Source organism: Chelmon rostratus, chromosome 11 (genome assembly GCF_017976325.1).
Source record: "Chelmon rostratus isolate fCheRos1 chromosome 11, fCheRos1.pri, whole genome shotgun sequence".
Taxonomy (NCBI): Eukaryota; Metazoa; Chordata; class Actinopteri; order Chaetodontiformes; family Chaetodontidae; genus Chelmon; species Chelmon rostratus.
In genome coordinates this window covers 15392267-15412511 of record NC_055668.1, presented here as the reverse complement: position 1 = coordinate 15412511, position 20245 = coordinate 15392267, and the positions used below count along the sequence as shown (strand labels likewise).

General features: G+C 41.9%; 4 protein-coding genes across 6 annotated transcripts; 2 read left to right on the top strand and 2 right to left on the bottom strand.

The window, feature by feature from the left end:
* Positions 1 to 117: 117 nt before the first annotated feature.
* On the top strand, positions 118 to 3232 carry LOC121614201 (polymeric immunoglobulin receptor-like). Of its 3 annotated transcripts, XM_041948012.1 has the most exons (8): positions 118 to 607; positions 866 to 1186; positions 1290 to 1586; positions 1728 to 1830; positions 2024 to 2121; positions 2255 to 2286; positions 2444 to 2488; positions 2676 to 3232. In XM_041948012.1, the coding sequence occupies exons 1-8, from the start codon at positions 562 to 564 to the stop codon at positions 2691 to 2693; spliced, it is 960 nt and encodes a 319-aa protein (XP_041803946.1). In that variant the 5' UTR covers positions 118 to 561; the 3' UTR covers positions 2694 to 3232. The 3 variants fall into 3 exon arrangements, with proteins under 3 accessions (XP_041803946.1, XP_041803945.1, XP_041803943.1); XM_041948011.1 differs by having other exon boundaries at positions 2045 to 2121; positions 2444 to 3232; XM_041948009.1 differs by having other exon boundaries at positions 2444 to 3232.
* Positions 3233 to 3969: 737 nt separating this feature from the next.
* Positions 3970 to 10277, top strand: vdac2 (voltage-dependent anion channel 2). Its single transcript, XM_041947126.1, has 9 exons — positions 3970 to 4099; positions 5381 to 5452; positions 5532 to 5581; positions 6242 to 6394; positions 6514 to 6566; positions 8290 to 8517; positions 9255 to 9405; positions 9507 to 9564; positions 9879 to 10277. The coding sequence occupies exons 2-9, from the start codon at positions 5386 to 5388 to the stop codon at positions 9968 to 9970; spliced, it is 852 nt and encodes a 283-aa protein (XP_041803060.1). The 5' UTR covers positions 3970 to 4099; positions 5381 to 5385; the 3' UTR covers positions 9971 to 10277.
* A 2508-nt stretch (positions 10278 to 12785) lies between these two features.
* Positions 12786 to 15675, bottom strand: LOC121614277 (neurofilament light polypeptide). Its single transcript, XM_041948091.1, is given in 4 exon segments — positions 12786 to 13028; positions 13030 to 14137; positions 14534 to 14658; positions 14746 to 15675. Coding segments are annotated over 4 exon segments (2406 nt in total).
* Positions 15676 to 17591: 1916 nt separating this feature from the next.
* comtd1 (catechol-O-methyltransferase domain containing 1) lies at positions 17592 to 20010 on the bottom strand. Its single transcript, XM_041948030.1, has 7 exons — positions 19956 to 20010; positions 19752 to 19870; positions 19048 to 19153; positions 18455 to 18573; positions 18052 to 18106; positions 17843 to 17976; positions 17592 to 17744 (listed from the first exon to the last, which is right to left on the bottom strand). The coding sequence occupies exons 1-7, from the start codon at positions 20008 to 20010 to the stop codon at positions 17592 to 17594; spliced, it is 741 nt and encodes a 246-aa protein (XP_041803964.1).
* Between the last annotated feature and the right edge of the window lie 235 nt (positions 20011 to 20245).

Genomic DNA, 20245 nt, shown 5'->3' with positions numbered 1-20245 from the left:
CATCTAATACAATGATTCCTTCTGGCTGAAATGACACTTTCTGCTTTATACATGACATGTACATTCATGTCTTGTCTTAGTCTTAGTCTTAGTAGATACTCTTGAATAGTCAGATTGCCAAGCGTCTGACAAGACCATTGACAACATGAATCTTAAGCTCACTGATGTGTTATGTATTAAGCCTCACAATGGTAAGGATGTTTTGGAGCTTGTAGTGTATTTTCTCTGTTTTAACTAATTTATTTTATCAATACATGAGTCTTCATATCTCAATGCACATTCAGTCATCTTGCATATTAGAAACATGTAATTGAATCAGGCTGCACGAACAAGTTCACATTTGAATCACTTAGTGGTTTTCAGCAGTCGCTTTTCCTGAGCGTGCACTGTAGCTGCCTTGATATTTATATGTGTACATCATCCAAACAACTGCAACCCTCTTACAGTCGGAGGAAGAGATTTTAACTGATGCAACTGCCTATTTAGGAAAATCAGGAAGTAGAAAATCAGCCTGTCAGTATTGGTCTGTGTTGTTTTGTCTCACTCTTCTCACTTACCGACATGGCTGTTAATCTCAGCTTTCTTCTCATCCTCACTGGACTAACAGGTCAGTCACAAGGGTCATGGCACAGTATTTGTGTATATGCTGCTATATGATAACATTTGCTGTATGTTAATTACAATAGTTATATAAATCTTTAAATATCTGATTATTTGCCCTCAGTTTTTAACTAATGTATTTTGAAGGCTATACCGACCTAGTATGTAACAGCTAATATAAACATCTACAACAGGCATGTCATGTGAAGGAAGATTATTGTTTGTGAATTTATCCATTAAAGTGCTCTATTTGTTCTTGTTGCAGGAATTCACAGCATAACTACAATCAATAGAGTGTCAGTAAGGGCTGGAGATTCAATTTCTATCCCATGTCTCTATGACCCACAATTCAGAAACTCCATGAAATACTTGTGTAAAGGATATTATTTTAACTCCTGCTCATATTTAGCTAAAACAAACCAACAAAGTTCAGGAAAGTTTTCAATCTCTGATGACAACGACCAAAGAATCTTCACTGTGACTCTAAATGATTTGATGGATACAGACACTGATTATTACTGGTGTGCTGTGGAGATAAATGAAGAGTCAGATGTTGGAGAGTATTTTTACCTGTCAGTCACCAGAGGTAAGAGCCCTTAAAGCATCTAATGCATATTTCAAATCCTTCATGGAATTTTAACAGCTATTAAGCTAACCACAATTTTCTATTGAATTTGTTTTCCCTTCAGGTATGCCCAGGCTTTATGTGGATCATCAGGAGATCACAGGATTTAATGGAGAAAACATAATCATCAATTGCTACCATCGTAACTCTGGAAAACCGAGTTGGTGCAGGCTGGGCAGCTCCTGCGTGAGATCGTCTGGATCAATAGATGGAGCAAGAGTGACCATCGATGATCGGGCCCTCAATGTTTTCACTGTGATGATGACTGAACTGAGGGCAGAGAGCAGTGGCTGGTATGCGTGTGTCAGAAGAGACATACAGATCCCAGTGCATGTCACTGTTACTGAGAAGCCTACCACTAGTAAGTACTATAAGTCATTTGAATTGATAAATATTTACCAAGTCCCACAATATCGGAATGTTTTGACTCAATACAGTAGTAATATTAGCATTTAATATTGTCCTCTCAATATGCTAATCCTCGGCGTCATTTGAATTGTAGACACACCCACAGCAACACGACATTTAACCAACTTGTCGCACACTTCTGAACACCTGAATCACACCAGTGTCTTTGCAAGCGAAGGACCTACTGGGCACCTGAGGTTTGTCGGCATTGCATTAACATACAGTGTTTAGTGTTAATTAGCAATAATGACAAGGATTTTGTAGTGTACTGTAGTACAGTACTGTAGTACAACCAAGACAGAGAGGAGATTTTAAGCTATATCGTAAGACTGTTTTGATCACACATTTTTTAGTGAATTTGCATTATGTGCTTAAAATTTCACGCCGCAGTTCTTCCAATTTCTTCACAAGTTTCACCATCCGTCTGAGCTTGTTGGTCCTCTTTGTGATGATGACCTCGTTCATCTGGTTAATGGTCAGAAGATGCAGTAAGTATTTGATGAAGTGGCTTCATGTAAACCGCTTGTTTTGAAATCTTTAGTTTGAAATGAGGAATATTGTGCATTATTGTTCTTGACAATTGAGAGTCGACAGTGGGTGTTTTTACTGTCTCTCTTTTAGAGCAAACCAAAGAAACATCAGCCATATCAACGGTAAAGTATTCTGAATCATTTCCCAGTGTAATGTTTCACAGTTAAGGCTACATTTCACCATAGAAGAAGAGCGAAAATGTATTTTTTTATGTTTTATACAAGTCTATACTATACTTTTTTCTTGTCTCTTGTTTCTTGTTTTCCTTATTCAACACAGGAACAACAAGAGGAAGTAAGATACACAAGAAAACCTTCCGGCGAGGTACTGCAACCCTTAAAAGGACAATATGTAATATACAACAGAAGCAAGCTGAAACACACATTAGGACATTTAAAATCTTTTGTTTTTGTTTTGTTTTTTAGAATCCATACCAGTTACAAAAAGAAGCAAATTTAAAATTCATCTAAAACAGAAACTTCCATGTCTGTCTCTCCTTCTTTACCCACAGGCCCCACAAAGAGAGTGATGTGGAGGGAAAGTAACGTTCTGTGGTTAAAGCAACGGACAGAGTAATTAAGTATTTTCTGCAGACCACTTTGTTGATGGTCTCACCAAGTTAAAATATTGCCCTGTAACCGATGTAATTTTTTTCCCCAAAACTTGCATCATTTTTCCTTTGCATTGCATAGTTTTTTATGTTTTTTTCTTTTTCTTTTTTTTGTGCTCTTCCTTCCTCGTTTTCATTTTTCACTTGTTCTCTAACAGGTTGAAACGATTTTGTCTCAGCACCAAGTCCTGTTGTTTGTCTTCAGTTTTTTTACCTTTGCCATGCATGTCTGGACACTTCTGCATGTACAGGATATCTGCAAAACATTACAAAGACGCACTGGCTTGTTGGCTTTGTAATGTTTTTAGGCTTATCTGCAGCATAGCATATGTATACCGGGTTACTGTTCTTACAAACTCACAATAATATAGTCTTAATTTCACCTATATTTTTGGGATATAAAGACTACTGCACAATTATAGCCTATTGCATGTTTAGAGGATACATCATGATGTTAAATGTGACTGAATAAATATAACAGAACAACTTGCAATGCATAGTGGAGTATTTTTTTGTGTGTCTTGAGAAGCAGCCAAAAAATCAAATGTGAAAAGCAACATGTAGCTCAGTATATTGAGTGTATTGTAGAGATATTAAAGAGAGTGTGATGTTGATAAAATGCACTATTTGTGTCACTATTCGTCAGAGAAGGACATTACATTCAGTACATGTGTATTATTTGCAGAAACTAGAGGCTAGCTGGTGAAGCTGAAAGAAACTCTTCATTAGAAGTATGAGTTAAGCATACATTTGTCTCAAAAGCAACAAGCTTCACTACAAGCTACTCTGAAAAAGTACCTTAAAACATTCCAAAGTACTTCAAGAAACAGCAACCGCTAGATATCATAAATAAATGCACTCTTTGCATGAAAGTATTACCACACAAATGAAAAACAAATGAACAATGTGTTGTTCTTTAAAGCAGTGAGCTGTAACATACCGGCTGAGTGTCATGGCACGGGAAATTGGCTTTCACATTTTTTAAAGGGTTAAATAACAATACATATGAAGAAACACGGTGTATATGTCAAATAGCTACATTGACATAGTATATATGAATAAAATGCTGAATGTATACATATATTTAATATATATTTATATATATTCTTTATGTGACGCAACATGTCGTGACAGGAAGCCATTTTTGCTCAGGCACATATGTGGCCACCCCGGGTCCTTAGCCGGGATGTGATAGGTCTGGATTTCGTTGCAGTACAGTCTCCTTCAGCTCGCCCTCCAACCGGTGACGCCTGCCTCGGCCGTGCGGTGTGAGGAACATCTCTAATAAAGTCACTTTAGTTTACCGCTAGCCCCATCCTCTACTGGTAAGAGAGCCATTTAATCAGTCGGACGCTGCTAATGAACTCCATAACTAGCTAAAATGAGTTTTTATGCGTGCTTTACACACACCGGTACTCTGCAGGCTAGCAAAGTTAGCTAAGCTAGCGGCATGCTGCGTCTGACACATGTCAAGTAATGGCAGAGGAGTTTTGCTTTGCATAACACGTCTCATACTGCTCTGAAGGCGATAGCAGTTCTACAAAGATACTTTCAGACAAGACTCACAACTTCTTATTTTAACGTTAGCGATCGTTTCGTCAGCTTTCCTGTGGCCTAGTTAGCAGCAGTGAGGTAGCTGGTTGATAATGCAAGTGAACTGGCTAATTAATACATCCCGCTAATTGGCAGTGGCATGCGCCTTGACACGCCTAGTTGTGTCTGCCAGTTCACGTGGAGGAGTACTTTAATAAAGACCAGGCCTGAACTAGGCGCTCCAGTGCGGCAAAATGGCTCCTCTTTCTCTCAGTAACCTTGTCTAGCAGCTGTCAGACTTGTACGGCTGTGCTTACCTGCAGCACTTGAATGCTGTTGACTGTGCCAGGGGCGTTTAATTTAAAATTAAACCTACAATGTAATTGTCAAAGTCAGCAGTTCAACTCTGAACTTGGGAACAAGAAGCTCATCCATTATCAGAGAGGATCTGACCATGCAACAAAGGCTGAATTGGGCACAGTGTTGTACAGTATGAGCTCACAGATACAAGTCAGCCTCTGCAGCATGGAGGACCCATGCATCTGTTTTTTTTTAAAATCTTGTCATTATTTTGTTATTGCCCACTAATGCAAGGTCTGGCTTTCCGCTCAACACGTGCGACAACCATAGAAAGAACAGACACTGTAATAATTGACATCATGTGAACCAAACTTGTTTTATTTTGCCTTAGCGATGAATGCATCTTCTATACAAGCTAGTATTTGCACAAATCTAAGCAAATGATCCTCACAAAGCATGTATAGCGTCATGGCATTTGTATACTTTAACTTCACAATACATTACATATATGTGGGCATGAAAGACAACAATCCCTGCCCTAAAGGCCAAATATCAGTGCCTGTTATGCCATATAAAGACCTTTTTCCCATAAGCTTGCCACAGTATGTACCACTTTCTCTGATAGACCTTGTATTTGCAGCTGTTAAGTTACTTGTAACATGCATCTGTCGCACTCATCACATTTTGGGTTTCTTTCTAAGTTGACACAAGCTGGTGGAAATGTACTTTGGGTCAGAAAAGATTTATGAGCATTGTTTTGCTTCTATCTGCAGATACAATGGCTGTGCCTCCTTCCTATGCTGACCTGGGCAAGTCTGCCAAGGACATCTTCAACAAAGGCTATGGTAAGGTTTCTTACAGGTTCACAATTGATGTTGTAGACAAGCATTGAGATGACTTGAACAAAACAATTGTTTTCTTCAGGATTTGGCTTGGTGAAGCTTGATGTCAAGACGAAATCAGCCAGTGGAGTGGTAAGGTCGTTTTTTTGCTGAATAGTAGAAAACTATCCTTCAAAGTCGGTAAAGTGGTGAAAGTGTATGTTGAATTCTCATTGGATAATCTGTGTTTTGCAATGTGAAAGTTAGGTTACAATTTTCCTGAAATTTCCTGTCTCTGTTTTGAATATGTCCAGCCACAGTGAATCTGCTAGTCCATTTTTTTAACAATGCTTATTTGTGCATATAACAATTTTTAGCAAAAATAATTATTAGCAAATAGTCCAATTATGTTTTTTGATTATTCATTTTTGTTTTAAATGAATATATTTCACAAATTCCTAGAGCCCAAGGTGACATGATGTCAGTTTATAATGATGCCAAACAGAAGCGCAAAGGCCCACATTCGAGAAGCTAAACCTTCGACTGTTTGGCTTTGTGTCTTGATTAATAATTTAATCAAACATGAAAATTGTTAATTTATATTATGTCAAAATTAACAGTTGTCTCAGCTCTCTAGATCACGCACCATTATTTTTGTTAACATAAAATGTGGGATTTTTGCTTTAAATGTCCAAAAAACAAATAATAATTTGAGTGACTGAATAAGTTTTTCTTTTGTACTTAATTCATCCAGAGTAACTTGTCTTCAAACTTTTCATGTGATTCTCATTTCTCTAAAATTGTCCCCCGCAGGAATTCAAAACATCTGGTTCCTCCAACACTGATACCAGCAAAGTTGCGGGCAACCTAGAAACTAAATACAAAAGGTCAGAATACGGCCTGACCTTCACTGAGAAGTGGAACACTGACAACACCCTGGGTACAGAAATCACTGTTGAAGATCAGGTTAGTAAATTATCTAACATGCTGTGAGTTAACAGGTGTCAAAGGGAGATGGATACACAGTGACTACAGACCAATATTTATTTATTTGAATGTCAAATGGTTTCTGTTGTCTCTCACAGATTGCCAAGGGATTAAAACTGACTTTTGACACAACCTTCTCACCAAACACTGGGTAAGATGATAAGAATTTATTAATGGAAAGATTAGTTTAATGTGTTTTTTTTTTTGGCTTGAACTCATTGATCGTCATACTTGTACTCATACTGCAGCATAGTGTCCTCGGCCTGTTGCTTCTGTACAAGAGTCATTTTGGCAACCTGATCTGTGCTGTGCATGCTTGTGACAAGTGTAGTTGCCGACCATGTGACCCCCAGTCCCAGTATGGAGTTGGTCTAACCGGTAGCTGGAACTGGTTTCACACATTTGCTCTAAAGATGAGTTGCAGTTTGTAGTTCTATGGGAGGAATAAACATGAGCCAGATACTCAGGCAATCCTTAATGTGTTCTTTCTATTAGGTGTTAAATCACATGAGGGCCCACTGCCCAGAGGAAGCATATCCTGTTTCATATCAAGTGAGGGAGGGTTTGGTGAGAGCGGAGTGATGTGGCCACGAACTGGGAAATAAACAGCAGCTCGAGCCAAATGTTTGTTTGAAAACAAGAAATGGAATTTTGACGGAGTCGTGGACCTTTGACTCAGCCATGACTCAAAGGTCCCAATCCCAGGCTGGTTTGTGTTGGAAGTGGCTGATCATTTTTCCAGTGTTCTAGCAGTGTGTCCGCTAAAAGAAAAACATTTTTTTTACACTGTTTACTACTTGGGCTGACAGCTGGCAGAGTGCACAGGTTTAGAATGATCTCAGGGGATCATTAATCTGTGGCAATGCTTCCTAAAGTGGGTGATACGACACCCTGGGGTGCATTGAGGATGAGCCAACGGTGCCAAATTTATTTATTTTTTGTGCTTTTATTATATATGTGTGTTTCCTCACATTTTGACATTAACTGTATTGTATGTTATATCTTCAAACATATTAAAGCAGAAGATATATCAAGATCAGCGCACAAAGGCCACATGCCAAGGCATCAAGGCCATACATTCAAAAATGTGACCTTGATTTCACTTAAATATACAAATCCATTTCTAAAAGCATTATTGCATTTTCAGGAAGCAGTGTAACACTTCTGGAGAAATACGTATATACGTTTTTGGGGGGTTTTTTTGATATTGACTTTTTTAAAAACATGTTTTAAAGTTGTCGGGATGCAGTCTGATGAGTTATGAGTATATGGTGACTTACATTCACATTACATCTATTAGCATGTTTCTGATCAGATTTATGTATGTTATGTATGGGAGTGTTCCCGATGGACAAATTATCAGTAACATTAACATTAATGAATTTGTCAGAGTTGTTGAGGACGAGGCCATCTTGTTTGTTGTTCTGTGATCAGCCATGTTGTTTTCAGTCAATTGATTCGTACAGTGTGAGAATAAGTTTGATGTTCTGGCTGTGCAGGAAGGCTCACTGTGAGTTAACGCAACTAGGTCAATGAACGCACTATGTCTGCCCGACTTTAGACCATATATGTTGTTTCACCCCTACTGAACTGCAGACAGGTGATATACTTTGTGTCATAGTTCGAAGCATTTGGATAATTTGTGTGTTTTTATTGTGTTAAGGGAACACATTATGCAAGAAGAGTTTTCTGTACGTATGCACCAGGTGAACTGTCAAAATTTGTAGATTTAAAGGCCTCGTAGCACCATGTTAAATGGGCTGAGAGCGTACTGCAGGAAATGTAACCTGACCCTTTTACAAGTGCTTTTTATGCCTAGTCTGACTTGGTTGAGATTTCAGCCAAGGTTAACCAAAGCTGTGTCTCATCAACAGCAAGAAGAGTGGCAAAGTCAAGACCGCCTACAAGCGCGAGTACGTTAACTTGGGCTGTGATGTCGACTTTGACTTCGCTGGCCCCACCATCCACGGAGCCGCTGTCGTCGGCTACGAGGGGTGGCTCGCCGGTTACCAGATGAGCTTCGACACTGCCAAATCCAAGATGACCCAGAACAACTTTGCCATTGGCTACAAGACGGGAGACTTCCAGCTGCACACCAATGTGTAAGTAGAGTGCCTTTCACATAAAGATGGGATTTTACAATTGTTAGTACTTCAGTCTGTCAGACGATTCAGTTCACTTCGTCAAGAATTTGCTTCCCCTCATCTATAAATAAGTCTGTTGTTTATTATGTGTAATTAAGCTGCAGGGAAGACGATGGGCACATTAATGTAGCAATTACAACAAGATGTTAAGTGTTCATTTCCAGCCAAAGCAGCAGCTATAACAGTTGAATGTGTGGTGGCCGCTGTGACTGCCTGTTTACAAGTCATGTGGAAAAACTCAACCGTTGCTGCACGCCTCAGAATGCCAACAGTGGAGTCATTTTGCCTGGCACTGAAGCTTGTTTACTGATCCCAGTTGGTCTAATAGCCATTCATTCCTCGCTTAAATGCACAATACGAAAAACAAGTAGAAAGACAGATTTCTCCTGGAATTTATGCACAGGTTCACACCACGGAAGTGGTATGTGGAACATTTTTGCTGCTATTTGGCTAATAATTTATCCTTTGATCACAAATGGAAGTTGCTTCCCAGGAAACGCAGTGTTTCGTATCTGCAGGCTTTACCTGTCTGTGACAAAGCCACCCATAACAGAGAAATCGAAAGCAAAGACGGTGGATGAATATGTTTCTACGAGCTGCTGGCAGGACCTCCACAATGAACACCACTTTAGTTAGAAATCCCATATTTTGCTGCTTGTAGCATGAGGTGCCTCCTGTGCTTATGATCTTTAAAGCAATGACGGAGCCGAGTTTGGAGGCTCCATCTACCAGAAGGTGAGCGACAAGCTGGAGACGGCAGTCAATCTGGCCTGGACCGCCGGCAGCAACAGCACACGCTTCGGGATTGCAGCCAAATACCAGCTGGACAAGGATGCCTCCGTCAGTGTAAGTAGGGGAACAGAGGCTTTCAGAGCAAGGTGGATGAAGCAAAAGAATATGATTGTTATATAGTATTGTCACAAACTGACTTTTTTTTTCCTCCATAGGCTAAAGTGAACAACAATAGCCTTGTTGGTGTTGGGTACACCCAGACACTTAGACCAGGTAAGTTGCTTTTCTACAGGTTTGTGGACAGGTGGAGGATGTTTACAAAATGTTTATCACTGGAGCTAACACACACAGTTCTACAGTTGAATACCTTTATTTTCTGGTACACTAGAGTCCTTCCTTGTGCACAGCACTTCAATTTTAAGCAAACGCCCTATATACTTGACCTACAATAGATTTATTTATAGCAACACTTACGCCTGTGTTTTCCTGTCAGCCCTCATTCTTAGAAGTCTCAGAACAGAAGTTTGAGAAAAGAAAATTGCGTTGGCACTTGTAAAGGCTAATTTTGGCTCCTCTCACTTGTGCAGGTGTGAAACTCACCCTGTCTGGCCTGGTCGATGGCAAGAACATCAACGCAGGAGGCCACAAGCTGGGTCTGGGCTTGGAACTGGAAGCCTAAGCTTTCTTCATACTGCAAGGGACTAGGGAATATCAGAAGAATCTGGCCTTAAATGTATGTCCAACTCAAACCAGCAAAGGGGGATATCTTTTGGAGAGATTGGTTCAAAGGCTATGACAACAAACTCTAACTTGTTGAGTACCACTTCAAGTTGGTGCTTCTGTCATTGGTATATTTTACCTTTGTTGCTTTTTACTCTGTAGTTGCATCTATTCAAGAGACAGTTGGTGGCATATTATTTATAAATTGTCATTGTTTCCCTCCGGTACTGCCATAATGAAATCCAATACAATCCCTTTGCCTGTCATCTGTCTGTGTGGCTTTATTGTAATAATCCCTGACGCTCTTGTTTTTTTTGTAAAAACATTGGTGTACGGTTTTCTCATTTTATAGTCACCACCATCTGATATTCCTTTGTCATCAACACAGTTTTCACTGTGAAGAACACTAGGCTTATTCTGTTATTTAAGCTGCGGCACCCTTCCTGTTCCTGCACACAAGGACGTACTAAAGCTCTGAAATGTTTTGTTTTGTGACGGCCATCAGGGTTTGTGATGTTCTGTTAAAGCTCCCTTTAAACTGGGCAGTTTTTGGGGTTGCTTTAAGTTGGGTCTGTAAGTTTGTACACTTGGCCGACCAAGCAGAATTACTTTTTGTTCATTCTGTACTAACAGACAACTGGGGGGGGAGGGTGGGCGCATTATTAACGTTCACGGTAATGCCAAACAATCATTGTCCGGAAAAGGTGCAAATTAAATTTGCACCTGTGCACACTCAGAAAGCTCTTCCCTGTACTGGGCAGAGACGGAGCCCGCAGGAATCTTGGAGGTCCTTAAGTGTATGTTTGAATTTTCAATAAAGTCTTTGAACTCCACTAAATGCATCTTTAATATGTGATATCAAAGTGCCCCTAAACACTGACCAACTAGCTTTTTTTATGTTCAAGATTCCATATTATGCTTATTTTCAGGATCATGCTTTTATTTTGGGTGTCTACTAGAAAACGTTAAAATGCTTTAATGTTTAAAAATACATGTTTCTCCTCATAACAGTTCATTGCTGCAGCACCTCTCTTCACCCCCGTTGTCTGAAACACAATGTCAGATCTCACAGGCCTGAGCAGGCACGGCCCACCGTGTTTACAAATCAGCTCTGCCAGTGTTTTTGCAACTATGGCCGTGCTGGAGACACAGCTGAGGGCGGTGACTGTGGTTGTGACATCACAACGTTACGGAAGTCCTGACGGCTCATTTAAAGGTGCAGTTTGTGAATATGGGCTCTTTGCATTGTGCATTTTATTACTTTCACAGTGTTGATGTAGTTAGGACACATTCTACACTATGGGACCTTTAACCTTTTAAGAGACCTGTGTCATATAGAGTGGGCTCATATGCTAATGGGTCATTAACAGATAGTAGGCATGAGTTACATTTACTAGCATATCTTAACATGTTGAAGTATTTTTTTTTAAACACAAAGAAAGCAAGATTAAGACCTTAAAACAGCTTCAGAAAAAGTTCCTGTCATTTTCACATTTTAGGTTTGAGTTATTTAAACTTGGTTTTGTTTTGACATGTATGCACACAAAAATGTGGAAGCATGTTTCCAAATCTTGCAAGCTTTTTAAAAGACATTAGTCATACTGTATATTCAGACTGTCCAGTGTCCAGAGTTTAAGCATAGTTTCTGCCATACCTTTTCTGAAATGAGCACCAGCACTGTCAAATTTTAATGGGGAGCATCAAAGCTGCCATTTTCAAGTCCTTTAAATGTGTTCGGGCTGATGTGCCACTCAAGCATATTCAGGAACTTGCTTTGATGCCAAGTTCCTGGCTGTGTGAGTTGAGTGTTTCAAGTGATATTTTGGGAACGATGATGCATAATTTCACCTCAAACTCCTCTTTGTTTTAGGAATATTTGTTACTTTATACTGTTAAACTTCAGTGTTGGATAGATAGGAGTGCATGCAGTCCAAGTCTCAGGTGTGCAGGCTTAAAACCCTGCAGCAGGGAAGGACTAAAAGGAAAAGGAAGCTACTCTGTAAAGGAAACGCAGCCCAATGGGGACCAACTGAGGCATTTTCTTACAAAGCGGCACAACTTAGACTGAAACTAGAGACTGTTTCTGTGAACGCACAAGTGACAGCAGGCAATAAACAAGCTAACAATAAGGAGAGATGAGTCACTGTGAGCAAACAATTAGGAGCAATAAGCCTAAAAAAAACCTTCAGAGGAGATCATAAATCAAAGAGATGAATTAAAAGACCATCAGCTGCCATGTTTTAAGGCAGAACAATGATCTACATTTAGTCTGTAATCTGCATCCATCCACATCAGCCACTTTAATAGATTCATGTATTTGAATGACAAAAATTAAGCTTGAGATGGGCTAATCGTTTTACCCACGACAGCAACAGCAAAATATTCAGAGTCTTTTTTTGAGACTGCATTTATTTGTCAGCACATACCAAAGCAAATGAAGATAGAGGATAGATTCAAATTGCATCTTTTACATTCATGATAACATTAGTTAAGTCAAAGGGTTTGAATACGTCGCAGGCTGATTTCAAGTTCAAAGGCGAAGCTGTTGCAGACGTCGGAGGACTCATGCTCTCTCCTTTAGAAATGGCCACTCTGAAGAGAAATGTACAGCTTTGAGCTTTCTTCTCGTTGCTTGGCTCAGCGTAGGCCTTAAAGTTGCGTCGCTTGTCAAGCCGTTCTCTCTATTTTTAGCTTCACTGTCCCTCCCAACCTATCAACTGCTGTCTGATTCAATTTAAGGTAGAACGTCCTTCATCCTGGCCTCCTCTACCTCATCAGACGCTTCTCTCTGTTTGGCTTTTTAGAGCATTTTCCTCCCCTTTCTCTGGCTTGCTGCTCTCCACCGTGACAGTTTTACCTTGAGGATCATTTATTTTCTCTGAAACTTCAGACAGCTTTGATTTCTGGACCTGGCTGCTCTCTGGCGCCCCCTGATGAAACCCTTTGATTTCTGCTTTGGCAGCAGGCTTCTCCACTGGCACCTCAGCTCGGACCGTCTGGGTTTTATCACCACCGTTTTATCTTCTGATCCTCCGCTTCAGGACGACTTTCCGCCTCAGATTTAAGAGATGGCTCTTTATCTCGGCCTTTATTGCTATCGTGTTTAGCATCTTGAATGCTTTTTGCTACTTCATCCCCACCTTTTGCTGCTTTGGATTCACTGATTTCTTTTGTACGACTGTTTTCCTTTTCCTCGCTCTTGGCTGCTGACCTTGATGGCACTTGAGCCTTTTCTGAAAGCTTCTCTGTCTCTCCGAACAGAGCGCTCTTTGTCTCTGCTGGAAAACCGCTGGTTTTCTCAGCTGTTTCTGAAGCCGGAGCGTGAACCTCATCTTGCACTTCTGTCTGAGTTCTGTCAGATTCTTTGGACGCTTTGGCCGAGGTCTCGTCAACAGACTCCTTCGAGCCATCGTTCTCAGCATCTCCTTTTCCACCGTTGTCAGATTTCTTCAGGAGCTCCTCCTCTGCACGGACGTCTGGCTTTAAATCGTTTGCTTCTGAAGAGAGATCTTTCTGATCTGTTACCGTCGTCACTGCAGCTTCTTTCTCTTCTTTTGTGTTTCCGGCCACCTTTTGATGTTGCTCATTTCCTCCCTCATCAGCGCTCTCACTTAAAACTTTGCTTTGAGTATTTTTATCTCTGCCACTTCCTTCACCCTCAGCTGCTTCAGTTTCCTCTGACTCTTCTTTACTTTTCTGACCTTTTTCACCATCATCCACCTCAGCAGGACTCCCATCATCCCCTCCATTCACTGGGTTTCCCACGGACGCTACTTGATTCTGCTCACTATCAGACGCCTGCTCACCATCTTCCTCTCGACCGTCTTTGTTATCCTTCTCTTCCTCGCTGCCCCCCCTGTCTCTTTTGGCACACTCCTGCTCATCTTTTCCCACCTCTGTCTCCTCCGATCCTGTCTCCTCAAACTCTGACATCTCAATTTCCCTGGTGGTCTCCGTGATGATCTCCTCGACAAACTTGTACTGGGGCTCAGCTCGTCTGTGCGGGCCTCCCGGGCGGCTGAGGCAAGGCAGGGTGTAAACGGGGGACTGGTGGTAGATGTAGGGCAAGGAGATGTGGGTGTCTGACATGGTGGAGAGTCGAGCCTCCTCACCGCAGAGAAGCTTCCTGCCAGATAGGAGACACAGATTTTATCTGCAATGACTGACGTACATTACTGAAACTGAATTTATTTAAATCCTCATCAATGAGACAGAGTTGATGCAGGTGTAACTTCTACTGAAGGGCATTGGCCTTATGATTTAAGTGAAACTTAGAGTATTTTCTGTCTTTAAATGCAGTTTTGTACTATTTTATTTACTTGAACTTGGAGGTAATGCTAGCCAATCATATGTTATTGACAATGTATGTGATTCCCCTAGTATTGTATTTTATTGCAGCATCCCTAAAAGATGACAAAAGTTTGTGCAGTGCAGAAATGTATGGAAAACGTGGATTTTTCATGCTGCTTTCTTTGTTTGAGACTTTTTGACCTTAAGCCCGGGTGGATACAGCACACCTCACCTGTAAGACAGGATCTCCACATCCAAAGCCATCTTCACGTTTAACAGGTCCTGGTATTCCCGCAGGTAACCAGACATGTCGAATTTGCAATTGATGAGCTCATTTTCAAGGTCTTTGATGGTGTTCTGGATGCAAGGGAGAAAGGAGCACGTGTTAGTGGACACCGCGTGTACGTGAACACTGAACATGCGTTTATTAAGTAGAAGTCTTACCTGGTAATGAATCATTTCCTCCTTGTGGCGGTCCTCGACGTCATGAAGCTGCTGCTCCAGCGCTTCCCTGGTGCCTCTGGCGCAGTCCAGTTCGATGTTCTTGGCCTGCAGGCGCCTCCTGTGCTCCTGGATCTCCTGCTGGGTCGCCTTTAACGCCTCCCGCTTGGTCTCGGCTGCCTCCGTTAGTCTTGCAAACTGAGATCGGAAAGTTTCCCCCACTTGCTGGAAGTCGGACACGGTGTGACCTTCCAGTTGCGCCCTGATGTCCCGTAGTGCCGCAGTGACGCCGGGGTTGCCAAATTCATGCGCCTTGACGGTCACCCGCGCAGCCTGGATTTGCTCGAACATCTCCGCCACCTCGGCCTCATGGTTTGTCTTCAGGAAGTGGATTTCGTCCACGAGAGCCTGTGCTTTCTTGTCCAGCTCTAGCTTCGCCTGACCCGCGTCGCTGATGTGCTTCCGCAGGACCACGACGTTGCTCTCGGCGTCGGATCTGCTCCGCGCCTCCCTCTCGTGCTGTCTCCTCAGGCTGGACAGCTCGTCCTCTAAATTCTCACGCTCGATTTCAAGCCGATGCTTCTGATGAGTGATGTCCTGCACCAGCTGCCTCAGCTTCCTGAGCTCGGGTCCGTGCTCCTCCTCCAAGCAGGACGCGGGCTCGGCTTTCCCCCTGATCTCCTCGATCTCCCTCTCAAGCAGATGATTGTGGTGCTGCAGGTGATGCACCCTCTCTATGAACCCCGCAAGACGATCGTTCAGGCCGTGCATCAGCTCCTTCTCGTTAAACTTTCCAGAAAACTGGTTGGTCAGATTCGTGCCCCGGGACGTGCCTCTCATCGCGGCACCGGCATCTAATGTCGACCGCTTCGGTTTGTACTGTAAATGCTGATCCGGATGGATCCTGTGCGCGAGGGCGAATCCGTTATCCATGCTTTGAGTCGCGCTGTCGGTGTGAATCTCCGGTGCAGAGTCGCTCCATGCGGACTTTTATAAGCGTCGCCATCTGCTCGGTATGCAGAACGGAGCTGTCCGCGGTGCTGAAAAGGTGTAGCGTCAGCTGATGGTGTAATGAGCGCTTACACTACAGTTTGTCGCAGGCAGCAGTGACGCGCTCAGCCGACAGGAGAGGCCTGGCAACCACCAGCCCCCTCTCTGCATTATTATTAATTATTATCATCACCATGATTTTTATGGCTGGTGGTGTTGTGTTAGAGAGGTTAGGGTGTTAAAGTCCCTCATTAACAGCAGGCCACAGTTTCACCATCACCCCGCGTTACTGCGTTAAGCGGATGACGTCATATCACAGGTACTTCCTCCTCGCTGGTTGGACAGGTTTGCACTCACACCTTTTGCAGCATAGAGCCAGAAATGATGGAACTGGGCTGCTTCCAGCATTTTCCAACACACTTGCACCTGAGTGTTAACATTTTATGATATTTTAGAGTCCTTCACTACAGCTTGGAGCGAGGTGGTGCACTTTTTTTTACTCCACTGCATCCACCGTTCATTTTGCTGATAATATGTCTGTACTTTAACATAAGCAGCATTTAGACAGCAGGACTTTTACTTCTAATGGAGTATTTTTTTTTCTTTTTTGTTTATGTTACTTTATTTTTCATCATGTGGAAATTTTATACATATTTATATCCCCTCCAAACCCCACTCGCCCCCACATCTCCCCACATTCCAACCATGTAATGGAGTATTTCTGCTTTCTACTTTGACTAAAGGATCTGAATACCGCAGTCAAACATCCACAGCAGTGTGTTCAGCCTGCTTGTGACTTTAACGTATAACAAAGTATTTCTACACTATAGTACTTCACTTTCAGTCAATTTAAGGATCCTCCACCCTTGTAAATGTTTAATTTAATGCCAGTATGTAGACTAAGCAGTGTTTTTCCTCAGCCCATACGTGCAACACATGAAATAGGTTTGTTATTTGAGCTTTTACAGGCTGAATTGTTCCCTGTTCATCTCATCACATGTTTTTTGAAAGCATAAATTCAGGTTTTTGCTTTGTCCTGCTGCCATTTAGCTGGAAAATCACATAAAAACACCACATTTCACACAGCGCTCACGTCGCTCGGGGCTCCTGTGTGTTTTTCTCTGTCTACACTAGTACAGTGTAGATTTGAATAATAACCTTCTTGTTTGTTTTCTGCAGCCATCTTTAACTGTTTTTAAAGAAAGGGAGTGCTGCTTGCCTTCGGCGAGTACAAGAACAAGACTCTTTTTTTTTACATTCAAGCTGCAGTTAAAGCAGAATGTTTTACCATTTCTTTAACCCAGCTCTGAAATGTAACAGAAAGAGTGTCATGTAAAGAAAAAAACACTAGATCACAACAATTCGATCCACTCAGCGGTGTGATAACACACACAAATAAAGGCTTCTATTTTCACCTCACTATAAAGAGCTTATAGCTTCTCTGAACGTCTCTCTGCTTTATTCCGCTTACGTCATTTTGTTTTTTGATGCATGAGCCGCTCTGTTAATGTAGCTACAAACAGCTGATCATATCAGCCTGTAAACAAAATGACATGTTCTGTGACAAAGAAAAGCAAAGCACTCATTTGAATGTTTATCTGATCCGGAGCTGTAGCACTGCAGCATTTACTGATCTCTGAATAATGTCACTTTGACGCTTAAAACTGTGCATTTGTTTACATTTGATTGCACTTATTTTATGATTGCTGTCCTTGTAAACACAGAAAAGGAGCTGTAATGTCTAATGATTGTTGTAGCTGACAAACAAGTCGAGAAGGCAATGTGCTCCACATGTGATATTCTGTGATTTTTATTTGATATCAAATCTAAAGCAGCATTAAGACAAACATGTGTAACTTTTAGCGTTTGATGGCAATGGTCAGCCCGTCGCCCACGGTGAGCATGCTCAGATCAATCCTCTGGTCCTTGTGTAGCTTCTTGTTGAGAGCATCCAGACCCTGGGAGGTGATGTCACTGGGCGCAGGATTCACGACCCTTCCGCCCCACAGCACCTTCAAATGCACAAAAAACAGAGCTTGCAGAGCATACTGTACACCTCTCAATGTGTCCTCTGGCAGATGCACAGCCAGCTTGTGGAAGGTGCACTTACATTGTCGATCGCAATGATGCCCCCTGTTCGTATGAGCTCGAGGGACTTCTCATAGTAGCTGTCATAGTTGGATTTATCAGCATCGATGAACACAAAGTCAAAAGTCCCAGCTTCCCCGGCTGCTATCAGTGCGTCTGATGAAACGGAGGTGAAAATTAAAACGCAGCAGTGATTTTTAGCAGAGTTGAGATGAGATTGAAAGCACTTACCCAGTGTCTTCAGGGCTATTTCAAGCTGCACGTCTATCTTGTTTTCAACTCCAGCCTGCACACAAGGTTAAATTGTGCAAAGTGCAAGTTGTGCATGGATTTAAAATGTTTAATTGTTTTTTAAGGTGGATGTTAGGCAAGGCTAAACAGGGGCTGGTTTTACTGCTTGGCTTTGCATCTTTACGTGACACCGCTTCCTGAGCAGACACCTTTCTGCCCTCCGGCCGGCAGCATGCTGTCATACTGACAGAAGGTAGATGTACAGCATGCTGTCTGCTGCACAACCTGGCTCTGACAGCGCCAACAATCAATCTCACTGTACTTGCAAAACACCAGATTCAAGTGTTGCACGGTGAACTGAGCAATGTGTTTATGGAAGCTGTTTAGGAAGGAATTCTCTCACCTCTTTAAAAAATGGCTTGGCAATGTTCACATAGGTCTCCTCTATTTCACAGGCCACCACAACTCCATTCGCCGGCATGGCCAACGCCATGCTCAATGCATTGTACCCTGTGTACATCCCTGCACAATAAATGTAATGTTAACTGAATCACTTCAGAATGAGACTGTTAGGATAAAAGAGTCAACAATGGGAGCGAAGAAAGGCCGTGTATGGATTTGAGTCTCATTTGCACCTGAATACCTTTTGAACTCATTTTTATTTTTAGGTGTCTATATTCAGGCTGCTTATGTTCAATCTGTCCTTTTAAGGATCCATTCCAGTTTTAAAAATCCAGTTGCTCACATTGGATCGGTTAAATTCAGACAAAAATTGAGAAGCTTTAACTTGCTCCTATCAATCAGCAGCTGAGCCTGAATGGAGTCAATCAGATCTCTGTCCCGCCAGGCTATTAAAAATATTTTAGCGCCGTAAGGTCACCAGGATTTGATTTTAAGTATTCAGTAGCGGTTTAATTTCACACTTACATCAGTTGCCTTTGAAATTTTAATTATTACGACCCTTTTTTGCTTCCATAGTCTTCTATTTGATCTCACCAATCTCAATAGCCTTAGTTGCATTTATCAGTTTAATGAGATTTGCCATAAACTGGGCCTGTTCACTGGCAACCATCATGACACCCCACGGGTCTTCAAGGGTTCTCTGAAATGAAAATAGAAAGTAGTTGAACATATATTATTGTATTGTCTGACTAAATGATAAACAACATATCCTGGTGCTCCTCACTGGTTGAAGCTGTGCAGTGTTCTCTGGCTCTGTGTCGCCCTCTAGTGGTCAGAAAGTATACTGCTTGGATCCTGAAATTATTTACAGTGGTACATTGTATATCCTTTATGAGTTTGTTGTTGGTGTGTAGAAATTAAAGATAGTAGAAGTTAAATATGACACAGATTAAACAAAATCGAATTCTGAGCAGGTACGTCTTCAGCTGCTTTGAAAAAGTTTCCAGAGTGTTGGCTGATCTTAAATCCAGTGGCAGTCAGATCCAAACTTTAGAAGCACCAAACTTCAAAGTCACAATTAGTTTTCAGCCTGGAGCACAGGACGGCCAGCCAGGCTTCAACTGACTTCCATAACCTGCTGGTGGCTTCAGCATGTTGATAAATGCTGGCAGGTGCCTGCCGTGCTAGGCTAAAGGTGATCAAAAGAATTTCAAATTTTAAGATACCTAACTTGGGGGCAACATGGGCTCTTTTGGTTTGCCCGATCAGAGGCCGAGCAGCGTCGCCGGTTGTCTTACCAGTTTGAGTTTGGTGAGGACTGGGTGCTCCCTCAGTGAGTTGTTAACAACATACTGCAGCACAGAGTCGCTCTTCCCTCCGCCGTGGCTCTTCCCAATAAAGGCAGACTTTCCCACACCTGACCGACAAGAAACAGCAGCTACCATGACCACCAATCCAAGAGCGTCTGTCACCCTCCAGATCATAAAACCAGCACCTCATACCTGTCAGTACGACAGCAAGTCCGATGCAAAGCAGCACTTTAATATCTGTCGCCATTGTGTTCTGGGCTCTTCCTGGCTAGAGAAAGGTTGGACAGCTTTAGTTTTAACCCACTGAATCTCTCTGTCAGGCCTTTTTCTTGTACAGTGTTTACTTTGCTTGACCTTTGAGAGGGAGGCTAAAGTTATTGATCTGGATGAGAGTATATTGCAAAAGTGGGAGTTTTTGTAGGACACACAACCTTATTTTTATATCAAACAGAAAGTTAGTCTTTTTTGAGGGATATTATCTA